General features: G+C 41.3%; 1 protein-coding gene across 6 annotated transcripts in view; it reads right to left on the bottom strand.

The window, feature by feature from the left end:
- The window catches only part of PTPN22 (protein tyrosine phosphatase non-receptor type 22), a 55,996-nt gene that overhangs the window by 38,868 nt on the left and 3,084 nt on the right, over positions 1-14,044 (bottom strand). For 4 of the 6 annotated variants that reach the window (XM_066352425.1, XM_066352424.1, XM_066352426.1 and 1 more), the window contains exons 2-9: positions 5,270-5,378; positions 4,583-4,659; positions 4,327-4,422; positions 3,725-3,763; positions 2,356-2,427; positions 2,180-2,239; positions 863-1,005; positions 310-376 (exon numbers count right to left, since the gene is read on the bottom strand). In XM_066352425.1, coding sequence (XP_066208522.1) covers positions 310-376; positions 863-1,005; positions 2,180-2,239; positions 2,356-2,427; positions 3,725-3,763; positions 4,327-4,422; positions 4,583-4,659; positions 5,270-5,378 — 663 coding nt within the window. The remainder of the gene's footprint in view (positions 1-309; positions 377-862; positions 1,006-2,179; positions 2,240-2,355; positions 2,428-3,724; positions 3,764-4,326; positions 4,423-4,582; positions 4,660-5,269; positions 5,379-14,044) is intronic. The other 2 variants (XM_066352423.1, XM_066352427.1) reach the window with 2 other exon arrangements.

Raw genomic sequence — 14,044 nt, 5'->3', positions numbered from 1 at the left:
AGCAGAAGCACGTGGGGAGCTTGCTGGGCCCCAACTCCAGTTTCTGCTCCAGTTCATCCCTGGTGGGGCCTATGATTTTGCATTTCTAACAAGCTCTCGGGTGATGCTGATGCTTATGGTGCTTACCCGGGGACCACACTTTGAGAACCACTGATTTAGGAACTAATTGAAGAATCTGACAGAGCAGGTCTACAAGTCAATATTCTAGAAAAGATGAATTGTGGAGGGAAGTGCTTTGAAGACCCAAACAAGTCCTAAGTGCGAAAGTAGCAGGGTAGATAAATGGGAAGTGCCTGCAGAGAGACTCACCCCGTCTTTCAGCAGCATCCATGTGTAATCGATGGCGCAGATAACACCAGTCCTTCCACAGCCGGCACTGAAATAAAAGATCACAGTAGTAGCATTCTTGGTTGCTGACAGTAGCTGGAAAATTTCACCAGCAGATTTGAGGCAGAAGAAACCTAGAAGCAATGCAACTTTCTAAATGCTATTTCCCAATGATGTTTGCAAATTGCCACATGCCACACTGACATGTCCTGGGCAACTGCTCACAGCAGGAGTCTTTAGAGCTGTACTGTTCACAAGCCATTTATCAGAAAAAATATTAATTTGATATTCAGGTTGGATTTATTATAGTTTGTTTCTGCCACGACCTGTCTCTTTCTATCACTCACATTTTTAAGCTTTATTCCTTTCTGATCAACTGGAAAAAGTGAGGCAAGGATCAGGAGCCTACATTCTATGTATTCATCTCACCTTACTTGCCAACAAAGTCAGTCTCCCTTCAGTTAAAGCGAGAGTTCTGGCCAGATCATGACTTTTGGGTTGTTGTGGGTAGAAGGTTCATACAACAGCATCATACCTGCAGTGAATGCATATGGGGACACTGTCATCTTCCTGGTAACAACGCACATCCCAGATGAGCTCAAGAATAGGGTCTATAGATGAAGGCACATCATGGTCTGGCCAATTCTTATAATGGAACTGGTAGATAGTTCGAGTTTCCTATAAAAAAAAAAAGCCAGAATAAAAGGAGAGTTCAAGGTTAGGACTCCACCTCATTCTACCACATGATTAGTCTAACTTACAAAGCAGCATCTATATTCTTTTTGAAATTTATGCTTCTTTTTTTTTTCTTAAGTGAGAAGCAGGGAGGCAGAGAGACAGACTCCCTCATGCACCCCGACCAGGATCTATCTGGAAAGCCCCCTGTGGGGTGATGCTCTGCCCATCTGGGGCCGTTGCTCTGTTGCTTGGCAACTGAACTATTTTAGCGCCTGAAGTGAAGCCATGAAACCATCCTCAGCTCCTGGGGCCAACTTGCTCCAACTGAGCCATGACTGCAGAAGGGGAAGAGAACAAAGGGCAAGGGGGAGGGGTGGAGAAGCAGATGGTCACTTCTCCTGTGTGCCTTGACTGGGAATTGAACCCAAGACATTCATATGCTAGGCCAACACTCTACTGCTGTACCAACGAGCCAGGGTTCTGCTTTCTTTCCTATAGACCTCCAATGACCATATGCCTTTGAAGAACAATTAAGTAATTTCTGTTCATTTATTGGCCTGCTTTTATCCGACCAATCAAAAGAAGAGGTAGATACATAGATAGTCTAAACCTGAGCTTCCCAACTGGGAAACTTCAAATGGGTCATTGAATATTAAATCCCTTTGTTTTAGAGAGACTGGGCGGCCTGAGTTCTCAAGTTGATTTCCAGCCTCTAGTCACTATACAGCTTCCAGTCACTCTACAAAAATTATTTTAGGGTCCTTGCCAGGTAGCTCAGTTGGTTAAGAGTGTCGTCCTGATACACCAAGGTTATGCATTCGATCCCCGGTCAGGGCACATACAAGAATCAAGCAAAAATGTATAAATAAGCGAAATGTATAATCAAGCAAAAATGTATAAACAAATCAATGTTTCTCTCTCTCTTTCTTTTTTTTCTCTCTTCCAAATAAATCAATAAAAATTAAAAAAATATATTTTATATGGGGCCATCGTATAGAGAATAGATTAGGGAGCCCAGATTATACCAAAGGTCTTTCTGAATATGAAGAATTTTCCAGAACATCCATGGCCCACCCACCCCCACTGTCTTATGCCCAGACCTAGTCAAATACATATATGTTTATCTGTCTGATCTCTGGAGGCTTTTTAATTTACCGTCCCATTCTATACTTACACTGTTGAACTTGACTTTCAGAGTCCTGATTATGTAGTCCGATTTTCTATTTTCAGCTCCCTAAGAAGTACATTAAAATATTAGTTATTTCAAAGACTAAGATTCAACAACTCTCTGTGAAGTAGCTCCAGGAGCATCGGCTCAGCCGCGTGGAAACCGGCATCAATCATACTCACACAGGAGATGGAGAACGGGCCAAGTTGCAGCGGCGGCTCTCCTGGCTCCGCCCAATAGCGCTCGCACTTTTTCTGTTGCGCAAAACAGAACAAAGTGATTTCCCTGCCTGCATCCCAGTCCCTTCTGAGTAACAAAGCCCACTCCCGCATTCAGAAGCAAAGTCAGCTCTCTGGCCTTCTGCTTAGGTTAGGAACTTCTAATCCCTTTGGCCTTCAACCCCAACTACATGGTCTAGAATCTCTGAGGATGGGAAAACAAGCATTAAAGGCTATGTAAATTATTTCAAAAAGATTAACATAAGTCATGTCTATTAAAGCTGTACAGGCTAACTGAAATACCAAGTTCCCTTGGGTTTTTTGTTTGTTTGTTTGTTTGTTTGTTTGTTTTAGAGAGGAGACAGAGAGACAGAGAGAAAGGGAGGAGGAGCAGGGAGCATCAACTCCCATATGTACTTTGACCAGACAAGTGCAGGGTTTTGAACCGGCAACCTCAGTGTTCCAGGTTGACGCTTTATCCACTGCACCACCACAGGTCAGGCCCAAGTTCCCTTGGTTTTAACTAGCATTGTATCAACTCGGAGCGACAACGATAGGTTAGCGGAATGCTATTCATAGACATATAATGTGAGCTATATGTGTAATCTTAAATTTTCTAATAGCCACATTCAAAAATGAAAATAAGTGAAATTAATTTTAATAATATATCTTACTTAGACAATATATTAAAATTTTTTCACCATGTGATCAATATAAATAAGGCATTATATAGTTGACATTTTAAACTGTCTTCAAAATCCAGTGTGTTTTAACACTCATAGCATGTTTCAATTATTAGGCTAAATTTTCATGTGAAATAATTTATTTCCATTTGGATTTCATAAAATTTATAGTTGAAAAAGAACCACATACCTATGTCGTTCCAAACATATTTAAAGTTTTTCAATAACTGAATTCAATGTCAGCTTTTAAGGTTCAATTCATTAAAATAAAATAATTGAGTTCCTTGGTCACTCTAGCCATTTCTCAAGAGCTCAGTAGTAATGTGTGGCTGGTAGTGGACCAGCAGAGGCTCAAGGCTCTGGCTGGCTGTTAAAGATGTCTGATTAATCACACAGGATGCAAATGGTTACTTTAAAAAGCATACCTTATTTTTCTTTCAAAGCAGAGTCTAGTGGGAATATAGACAAAAAAAAAAAAGGTCCTTACGTGTAAAAAAAAAAAAAAAGCTTCATTGTTTGGCTTCCCGACTCTGAAAACCAGCCAGACGAGCACAAATTTCACCTAGTTACATTTAAGAAAAGTTTGCACCAATTTCCCCCCTTCTTTTTCTTCTTTCCTTTGCCTGTAGGTGGTACTAGAAAGAGCTTACCTTCCCCATTTCAAACTCCATGCATGCCATAACAATGATCTGGGGGACAGAAGAGAGAGAAACTTAACCTTGACATAGTCAGAAAGAGCAGTGACTCCGTCCCTGGTCCCAGGGTCAGAAAGTGTTAATGATGCTTTTCTGGTTTGTTCATTTTAACCAAAGAAGAAATCTTGATAAATGATAAACTGTGGCTCCTACCCTTCCTTCTTTCTGTCCTCACTTCTCTTTTCTCTATTCAAATCAGTAAATTCTCATTAACAGATGAGCCTGTAAAGATGAGAACTTTCATTTCCCTGAAGAGTGACATTGTGATTTTGACTAAGAGGTACCAGAACCCTGAAATTCTAGTGACCGGCCAAAATAAGCACTCATTTAATACACGGTGGGGCACAAGCAGGTTTACAGTAGTGAGTGCGTGAAACATAAAGAGTTTATTCTTGTATTATTACTTATTAATTATTCTATTATTTTCCATACGTAAAACTGTATACCTACTTGTGCCCCACCCTGTACATAAGTAACTTCGGTCACATATTCTGATGCCCTTGCCTCCTCTGTCCCTAAACATGAGAGGACATAGTAACAAAAGTAATTGCTCTTACCAGCACACTGTATTCCCAAATCATCCTCCAGAAGTCCAGGAGAGTTGTAGACAAAGGTCCTTGGGTGGCAATATAAGCCCGGGGTCCATAAACTCCCTAAAGGGGAACAGAAATGACATGGGGTAACTACAAATCATCCCCTTCTGTTCTCATCTAGTATACTTCCCTCCCTTTTCCTTGGATCCCTAGAGAAATATAGTCTAGTGTGCTCCCCCATTTTTTTAGGTACCTAGAGAACACGGAATATGGAATGTACCTTAATGAAATTGGCATTGATGTAACTGGAGTCTTCATCAGAGGTTATCAAGGACAGTTCTACTCGGCTATGATCATCTATCGGACAAAAGAAAGCATAATTCGATTCCCGGCCAGGGCACACAGGAGAAGCGCCCATCTGCTTCTCCACCCCTCCCCCTCTCCTTCCTCTCTGTCTCTCTCTTCCCCTCCCGCAGCCGAAGCTCCATTGGAGCAAAGATGGCCTGGGCGCTGGGGATGGCTCCTTGGCCTCTGCCCCAGGCGCTGGAATGGCTCTGGTCGGGGCAGAGTGATGCCCCGGAGGGGCAGAGCATCGCCCCCTGGTGGGCGTGCCGGATGGATCCTGGAGGGCGCATGTGGGAGTCTGTCTGACTGTCTCTCCCCGTTTCTAGCTTCAGAAAAATACAAAAAAAAAAAAAAAAAAAAGAAAAAGAAAAAGAAAAAAGAAAAAGAAAGCATAATTCAGGGGGCTTAGTCAGAGGGTTTACTGTAAGTCATGGACCAACACTGTGAATAGTGGTTTGAAGAGTAAGTGAATGAATAAATGTTCTTTTGTAGTCGTAAACAGTACAAACTAACTTGCCAAAGCCATGTTCCAGGAGGAAGAACAGCAAGCGATGGCTAGAAAGAGATAGGAATGATTGAATTGGGGAGAAGGTACAAGTTTATACAGAGAAATGAAACTTACAGGGTAAGATATCTTTATATCTGTTTTTCTTGATATTCTTGGGCCTCTCAGCCACAGTTGTAGGATATGTTTTGTCTACCTTGTACTTGGTAGATAGTTTTTTCAGCTTCTGTAATAAAATTCCAATAATTAAATCTTCCTAGAGAAAAGAGGTAAGAAGCTATTGCTAGAGAGCTTTTGAAGGGACCCAAGTTTTGCCACCCCAAAGCTCCTTTTTCGGGACATGAATTTTAAGCTGTTTATTAAGAAATGGGAGTCAGAAAGAAACTTTGACCTTCCCACCCCTTTTCTGCCCAAGAGATTCAGACAGAGAAACCTACTTCAGGAAGGAGATCTTACTATGTTCCCCTTAGCCTAATTTGAATTAAATATGGTAAATAAGAGGGCTTCAAGCAGGTCCGTGGGTCCTACTGTTTCCGAGTTGCCTAGCAAAGATTTTCCTGCCACATGTGTTCTGCTCTTCTTCAAATACCTATAAATTGCCCAATCTCACTTCTGAAATCTAATACCCAGTTCTTCCCCTTTCTCCTCTGTCAAAAAAATGTTTTATATACCCGATGCTGCCTCGCTGCTTTTGGAATTTTCATTCTTACGTGAATTCCCCGTGCGCACGTATTCAACTTTGATCTTCTCCTATGCGTCTGTCTCTGTTAATTTGGTTATTAGCCCAGCCAGAAAAACTTAGAAGGTGGGAGGAAAAGTATTAATATATTTTTAGCCCCCACACTTTCATTCTCCACCACCCAAACATTGTGTTTCAGCCCGTATAGCATCCTCAAGGCCCAAGTCCATTCGTGACAGAACCCCGGAGTGTAAGGATGGAGAGGTCAGTGACATGTGAAGAAGTGAAATGATCACACTTACTGCAGCTGAGCCACAAATAGCTGAAACTTAGAGGTGAAACTGGTGAATATTTAAAAAAAACCATCATGTTCTGAAAAACTATAGGAACCACCCAAAGGGTCAGATATTAAAAGTTTAATTTATTATCTTTATAGCTACTACAAAGCTATTTTAAGTAGAAATGGAACGTAAGCAAAATAAAATCTCTCTAGATCTACAAAATTTCAAATGTTCAGTCTCAAAAGCAGTCATTTTTTTATATAACCCAAACTTCAAGCCCCTCCCCCTACCAAACAATGATCTTTAAATAGTATCACATTCTATGGATAAAATATGATCTGGGCCAGTCAGGGGTTAGCATAATATGGTTGAACAAAATTCCTTAATATAGTGAAGTAACTCCCGAAAATTATTCCTATTTGCCAATAATATGCTATGCATAGACCAAAATTTTAGGTCAGAGGAAACAATAGTTCTTTAGCTCTTTATAAAATTAACCTTGTACCAAATTTTGTTTAATGCCCTTATCATTCAAAGAAACAGGCCGAATAGAAAGAACTTAGGGAAAGCTCCTGACAAGTAGAATGAGGAGGTAGGAGGGGACATCACAAGCTAATAAGCAGCTAGGTCCTCTCACCAGAGCCCCCACCTCCGCACACAATCAAAGGGAAATAGTTTATGGCGGGAAACTCTTGTAGTGGCCTCAGAAGTCAACAACAACAAAGACTGGCAAAAAGTAGACCAATCCAAGATGGAAGAAAAACTGACCAGAATACAACCCCAAAGCTCATTATACCATCAGTATAGTGAAAACTGACACCACAAGTAGAATGGGGGCCATGGAGAAGAACACTATGACACTTTGGAAAGGACCGTATTAAGAACAAGATCTCCACCTCAACCAAAAGGCAGAGTCAGAATTTGGCATCACAAAGTTCAGAAACAATTCACCCATGGAAACACATAAAATCCCAAGAACTGACTGGCCCGCTGCACAACTGACTCCCAAGTTCACTGGCGTCCACTTAGAAGTGTACTTTGACTCTTTCGCAGCGTGCCCTGGGACACTTGCAACCAGAGGAGGCAGCGGACAGCTCAACCCCTGATCCTGTCTCTGGGAACTGGTGTTCTAGCCTCTCTTTCTCCACCTGGAAACTTGTGTTTGCTCTCATTCAGGCTCGCTCTTGAATTCTTTCCTGTGCAAGTCAGGAGCCTGGAGGTCCTGGACTATGCTGGAACAGGGCCAGCTCCTGTCCCGGACCCAGTCCAGTGACAAAACCACATTTACTAGATTTGACCTTTGGGAATTCTTACTCAACTTGAGAAAGATAAAGGAAAAACATCTGTGATAGCCAATAAGCGTTTGTTGAATTTAACTACAGAAGATAATTGTTATTATTTGCCCGTTATTTAATAGTGAGTTGGTCACATGAAGATCATGAATTACTTCCTGTGGGTCAGATTCCCCAGCGTTTACTCCATTTTCATTCTCCTAACTTCCTTTTGAAATTTCCTCCTCCTGTGGCCCTTATTAGTCTACATTATCTTGGTTTTCCTCTTTCTTCCTTGACTTCCCTTTTCCACTTCTCACTCTTACAGGTCCTCTGTTTCTGTCTTCTCATTGTGAATTACCCGAAGTTGCCAAGCTAAGTCTTCAGCTTTCTGCTCTTCTCTGAGTGTACACATTTGCTCAGAAATACCATCTTCTCTTAGAGAGGGCATACCAATGTTTTTAAAGTTTTTACTTAACTGATTGAAATTGAATCACACTGCCACCCCAGAGTGGATGTCTCAAATTTCTCTATTGAGATTAGATTGCTAAATTTTAGTTCTGAATACCCACCCATATCCTAGACATTTTCACTTGGGTATTTTATTATTATTGTTTCAACTGTTAACGCCAGTGGCACTGTCTTGATTCCAGGTAGCCACACTCTAAAAATGGAGAGCTACTTTAATTCCCTCTTTTCACAATTCCCACCTCTAATTCAGTCAGCAAGTTCATCTGCTTCTTTCCATGAAATACCTTTCTTTCAACCTCGTATTATTTATTATTGTATTATTTTCTTTTTTAAATTTTTATTTTTAATTTATTATGTTGACATGGTTTCAAGTCTGTGCAATACCTTGCATCAGCCTTCCTTCCTATGCCCTGCACATACCTTAATTCAGGCCTTTTCTCTTCAAGGATGTTGGACTGTTTATTTGTTTGTTTTTGAATTAACAGCTGTTTCTTTTTCCTTTTTTTTTTTTTTTTTTTTTTTGACAGAGACAGAGAGTCAGAGAGAGGGACAGATAGGGACAGACAGACAGGAAGGGAGAGAGATGAGAAGCATCAATTCTTTGTTGCAGCTCCTTAGTTATTCATTGATTGCTTTCTCATTTGGGCCTTGATGGGGGGGGGGGGGGGCTACAGCAGAGCAAGTGACCCCTAGCTTAAGTCAGCAACCCTGGGCTCAAGCCAGCGACCTTGGGCTCAAGCCAGTAACCTTGGGCTTCAAGCCAGCGACCATGGGGTCATGTCTACAATCCCACGCTCAAGCTGGTGAGCCTGTGCTCGAGCCGGATGAGCCCGCACTAAAGCCAGCAACCTCAGGGTTTTCATTGCAATCCATTAGGCATAATCATGCCAAAATAAACTTACTAAAATATTGCTTTCTTTTTCTCTCTTATGCCCAGAAGCCCTGCACTGACCCTCCTGCTCCGAGGAGAATGTCTGCACTCCTCAGCTGGTACTTCAGATTCCCCCACCTGGACCCGGACCCTGAAGGGAACCAAAGTTTTGCCACCCCGACGCTGTCTTTTTGGGATATTGACTATAAGCTGTTTCTTAAGAAAATACTCAGAAAGAACCTTTGCCCCTCCTCCCTTTCCTGCCCAAGAGATTCAGACAGAGAAACCTGCTTCAGGAAAGAGATCTCAGGAAGTGTCCATTATCTTAATTTGAATCAGACAGGGACCGTGAGCTGGATCCCCCTGTGTCCCATGGTCTCTGAGTCACCCAGCAAGGATTTTCCTGCGCTGTGTGTCCTTCCTCAACCACTCACAACCGCCCGGTCTCACTTCTGAAATCCAATAACCCTGTTCTCTCCCCCCTTTTCTCCTTTGTCCAAAAATGTCTTATATACCCAACGTTGCCTCACTGTCTTTGGCATTTTCATGGAATTGCCATGCCTATATGAATTCCCCGTGAACGTGTATTCAACTTATATTTTCTCTTGTTAATTTTTCTTGGTTGATGTGGTAGTTAGATCAGGAAGAATCTGGAAGGTAGGAGGAAAAGTATTAATGTTTCTTTTGCCCCCACAGAATGCTTGTGAATTGTCAGAATTGGATGAGGAAGGATGCTGAACTAATAACTACACTACATATTTTTACAACAAGAAGCATGTAAGTGGGCTAGTTTGGGAATTTAAGGACATAACATAGACACACGAGTGACTCTAAAATATTTCCACTCGAGTTATACTAATTTTTCAGCTCTCTTTGCTCATGTGCACCTTCAGAATGATCGTTTTCAGGTGGCCACTGATTCCAGTGCTGCTGAAAAGATGTCAAGTCTCAGAACAGTTCCTTGTAGAAATCTGCAGCACTGAGCCCGATGCATACTCCTTGTGACACTGTTTTTATCTGTTGGTTTTTCTGTGCTTGTTTGTGGAGTGTTTTTCAGGGAGAATGCTATAAGCAAAGGCCTTTTTAGAAGATATGCCTCAGTCAATTTGGTAAAATGTTATAGGTGAAGGGTGTGTGTGTGTGTGCGCGCGCGCGCACCTGTAAAACGCTTGCACTCTATTCATCCTCCTGGAGTCACCTGGCTGGATGACAAAGTGAGACACTCACAGAAAACATCATATAGGAAATTCCTACAGAATTGTTAACGTGGAAAGTGGGAAGGATCTCTTTCCCCAGATATCTTCCCTTGAGGTCCGACCACTATAAAGATCTCTATTTTTACTCCCTTTTTCTCCCCACCAGACCCCCAGGCTCCCAACCTCAACGGAGAACAAAACTGAGCAGAATTAGGACAGAAGAACTGACAAACCTCACCGGAAAAGGAGACACTCAGAGCAGGAAGCATAAGGGTATACAAGAGAAAGCCAGGCCAAGGAGGTGGGTTGGGCTCGGGGAGAAAAGATAGGTCAAAGGGGGAAGGTATTTCTCTGCAAATCACAGCGTAGGGGATGCAAGTTCCCCAGAGGTGGCGCCAACGAGAGACACCAGGGAGAAGCTGCTGAGAGAATGAAGAGGCCGGTACAGCAATGGGTACATGGTCAATAATATTGTAATAACTATTACAGTGCCGGGTGGGGATAGACTTACTGGAGTGACCACTTCATAAGTTATATAAATGTCTTAACCACTTTGCTCTACACCTGAAACTAGCATCATACTGAATGTCTACTGTCATTGAAAAAAATAAATAAATAAAAATTGAAAAAAAAAAATCAAGAAAAGAGGCCAGCATCCCTCCTGGGCCTGATGAGAAACCAGATTCCACGTGTGTCTGATAAGCTAAGAGTAAGCTCATTGGGTTGGTGGACTGTAGTACCCCTTTCCTTTCGAGACGGGAAAATAGAACTGAGGTCCTGCGATAAAATTCTAGAAATCAGGACTGAGGACTTTGAATGTTTTGTTGGGTTGTGTTTTTTGTGTGTTTTTTTTTTTGAATTTTTAAAAATTGATTTTAGAGAGAGGGAGAAGGGAACAAAGAGAGAGATAGATGTGGAATTGTTATTCCACTTATTCATGCATTCATTGGTTGAATCTTGTATGTGCCCTGCCTGGGGATTCAACCCACAACCTTGGCATGTGGGATGATGCTCTAACCAACTGTACTCCCCAGCCAGGGCTGTCCTTTGGGTGTTCTTCTCATTGACCAGTAAATTACTTACTGATAAATGGATTAAGGTCACTCCCAGAAGAGAACAAGGAAGAAGAAAGAAAGTGCAAGCCTATAATATCTTTGCCTCGGAAGGCTGCGTTATTGTATAGATTCAACCTTTGTTTCTCACGCACTCATAAACTAATTACTAAAGAAAAAGGGGCCCTGACCTCTTCTTCCTTAGTAACTAATTTATTTGTGCCATGAGATGAAAATGGTTGTATTTAGTCAGGGGCACTGACCTTAGTAATTAGTGTGTGTTTGTGCCATGAAAAAAAAGGTTGAAAATCACTGGATTAGAAGACAAAGCATAAGTTAGACTTTGGAATGGGAAAAAACGAAACTTGGTCCTCCTGTGCTCGCTGGGAGAGTGGAATCAATGTTGGGCTGTCTCCAGAGCTTCTCAAGGTAGGGCACTCAATGCCTTCCAACTGCGGGTCAGTATTATCTCCTTCAAGACTCCAACAAGAAAGAGAAAGCGAGAATGCTAACGGATGGAATCAGGAGCTTGGGTCGGTAAGTTCAGGCCACAAGAGCACTGCTGGTAGGAAAGAGGGCAAGCTTGAACTGGCTGAGTGACCCAGCTCTATGCAAGGATGAATTTTATAAATATAATGTAGAGTGAAAGAAGCAAGACATAAAAATACTAATGTGATTCATTTACATAAAGTTCAAAAATCGGTAAGAAAAAAAAAACCTGATTTCATTTACATAAAATTCAAAACCCGGTAGGATTAATGTCTATTGTTTAGTGATATATATAGGTCTTGAAGCCATGCAACAACAAAGAACAAAAACAATCTCAGGATAGTGTTTAGCTCTCGTCTGCTGGGAACTGGGGTAGTTATGATCTGAAAAGACACCCAAGGGATTTCTGGGGTATGGGCAATGTGCTATTTCTTGATCTGAGTGGTGCTTACATGAGTCCCCGCTTTATTGCTCATTGTTAAATTGTATGATATATGTGTGTTTGAAGCACATTTCTGTGTATATGTTAGATTTTGTGTTTTTTTTCTTTTTAAGTTTTAATAGTTAAGACCAATAGAGAAACCAGAAGGAACAGAGCGTGAAGGAGGGCAGAGAACTAAGAGCACAGGCTATAGTTTCAGAGCACAGTTTAAACCCTGGCTTTGCTGTTTTATGGGTAAAATGAAGATAGCACCTTCTTCTTGGAGTTGCAGTGATTAAGATTATATATGGCAAACCACTTAGATTGCCTTGTATATGTTAAGCAGTCAAAAAATGTTATTTTAGACCTGGCTGGTTGGCTCAGCGGTAGAGTATCTGCCCGGCATGGTGATGTTTGGGGTTCCACTCTCGGCCAGGGCACACAAGAGAAGCACTCATCTGCTTTTCCACCCTTCCCCCTCTCCTTCCTCTGTATCTCTCTCTTCCCCTCTGCAGCCAAGGCTCCACTGGAACAAAACTGGCCCTGGCGCTGAGGATGGCTCCATGGCGTCCACCTCAGGCGCTAGAATGGCTTGGATTGCAGCAGAGCAACAGCCCAGATGGGCAGAGCATCGCCCCTGGTGGGCATGCCAGGTGGATTCCTGTCAGGCGCATGTGGGAGTCTGTCTGACTGCCTCCCCGTTTCTAACTTTGGAAAAATACAAAAAATAAAAATAAAATGTTATTTTATCTTTTATATTGCATATAATATAATGTATAGTATCTTTTACAGTTATTAAATTTAGACTAGCAAGGTGGTAGAGAAGATGATAAATTCAGATACTGCAAATTTTTAAAAAAGTGTTTTGGAAATACATCTGGCAATACTTCTCCAATTAGATGCTAATATTCTTTGGCCCGGTAATAACACCTCTGGGGCTCTCACCGCAGGATATAAATCCAAAAGAAGGGGAAAACCACATGGACAAACATTTATTGCAGCGTTAGCAATAATCATGAAAAATTAGAAATAACCCAATTGTCTCACAATAGAGAAATAATTTGATAAGTTGGGTGCCTGCCACATGTCAGGCATTCTGTATATTTCTTCTATTATTGATTCCACTTTTTATTACTCTGTTCAGAGTCACACAGCTGAGAATAGACAGAACCTAAATCAAACTCAGATTTACATGAGTCCAAAATTGTTACCAGTACAGATGGTAGAAAGCAAGGCAACCCGAACTTAAAACTCAGTTCCACCACGTGCTGGCTGTATGACCCTGAGCAAGTCATTTCACCCACTTCATCTATAAAGTAGAAAGAATAACAGTGCCTTCATCAGTGGATTAAGTGAGTTGCTATGTCAGTATTTAGAATAGTTTCTATAACAGGTATAGGAGCATTGGCTATTATTACAATTATTATTTTCCCATTATATCACACTGCACCAGAAGTCATTAATATAGATTTTAATTGATGTGATAATTTTGGTATAATGTTAAGTGAAAATAAGAATAAAAAATTGTATCTATATTTATAATTACAATTATATAAAAGGCATTACATAAATGGACAAGAACTAGAATTTCTATACCAAAAAGCAAAAAAAAACCACACTGTATTTGTCGGGAGGTTGGTCCTAGGTTGAATTTATTGTCTTTTAACTTACCATAATACTATTTTTATAAGAATAGCAACAATAGAGCTTTTTAAAAAAAGAAGTTTTCAATAGTGTGATTGCACACTGAAGTTTCTGCTATATAAAACCTATACTAACTAAGGACTTACCCTCAGGAGAGGCCCTGTGAGGGACACGGTGTAATTAGCTGTAGCCAAGACACGAATTTCACAGGCTCTGCGACAACAGATCCACATTAAATATCATGTCTGTGGCTGAGCGGCTGAGGGAGCTTAGGCCAGCTACATAACCTCTCTGAGCCTCAGTTCCTTGTCTGTAAATCAGAGATTATAACTACCTCATAGTGTTTTTTAAAATAGATACAGTATATGTAGTCCTGACTGGATAGCTCAGCTGGTTAAAGCATTGCTTTGATACTCAAAGGGTATGGGTTCAATCCCTGGTCAGGGCACATACAGGAACAGATCTGTGTTCCTGTCTGTCTCTTTCTCTCTCTCTCTCCGAGTTTGATGCTTCCTTG

The sequence above is a fragment of the Saccopteryx leptura genome, chromosome 11 (assembly GCF_036850995.1).
Source record: "Saccopteryx leptura isolate mSacLep1 chromosome 11, mSacLep1_pri_phased_curated, whole genome shotgun sequence".
Classification (NCBI taxonomy): domain Eukaryota; kingdom Metazoa; phylum Chordata; class Mammalia; order Chiroptera; family Emballonuridae; genus Saccopteryx; species Saccopteryx leptura.
This window is presented reverse-complemented; position numbering and strand designations above follow the sequence as displayed.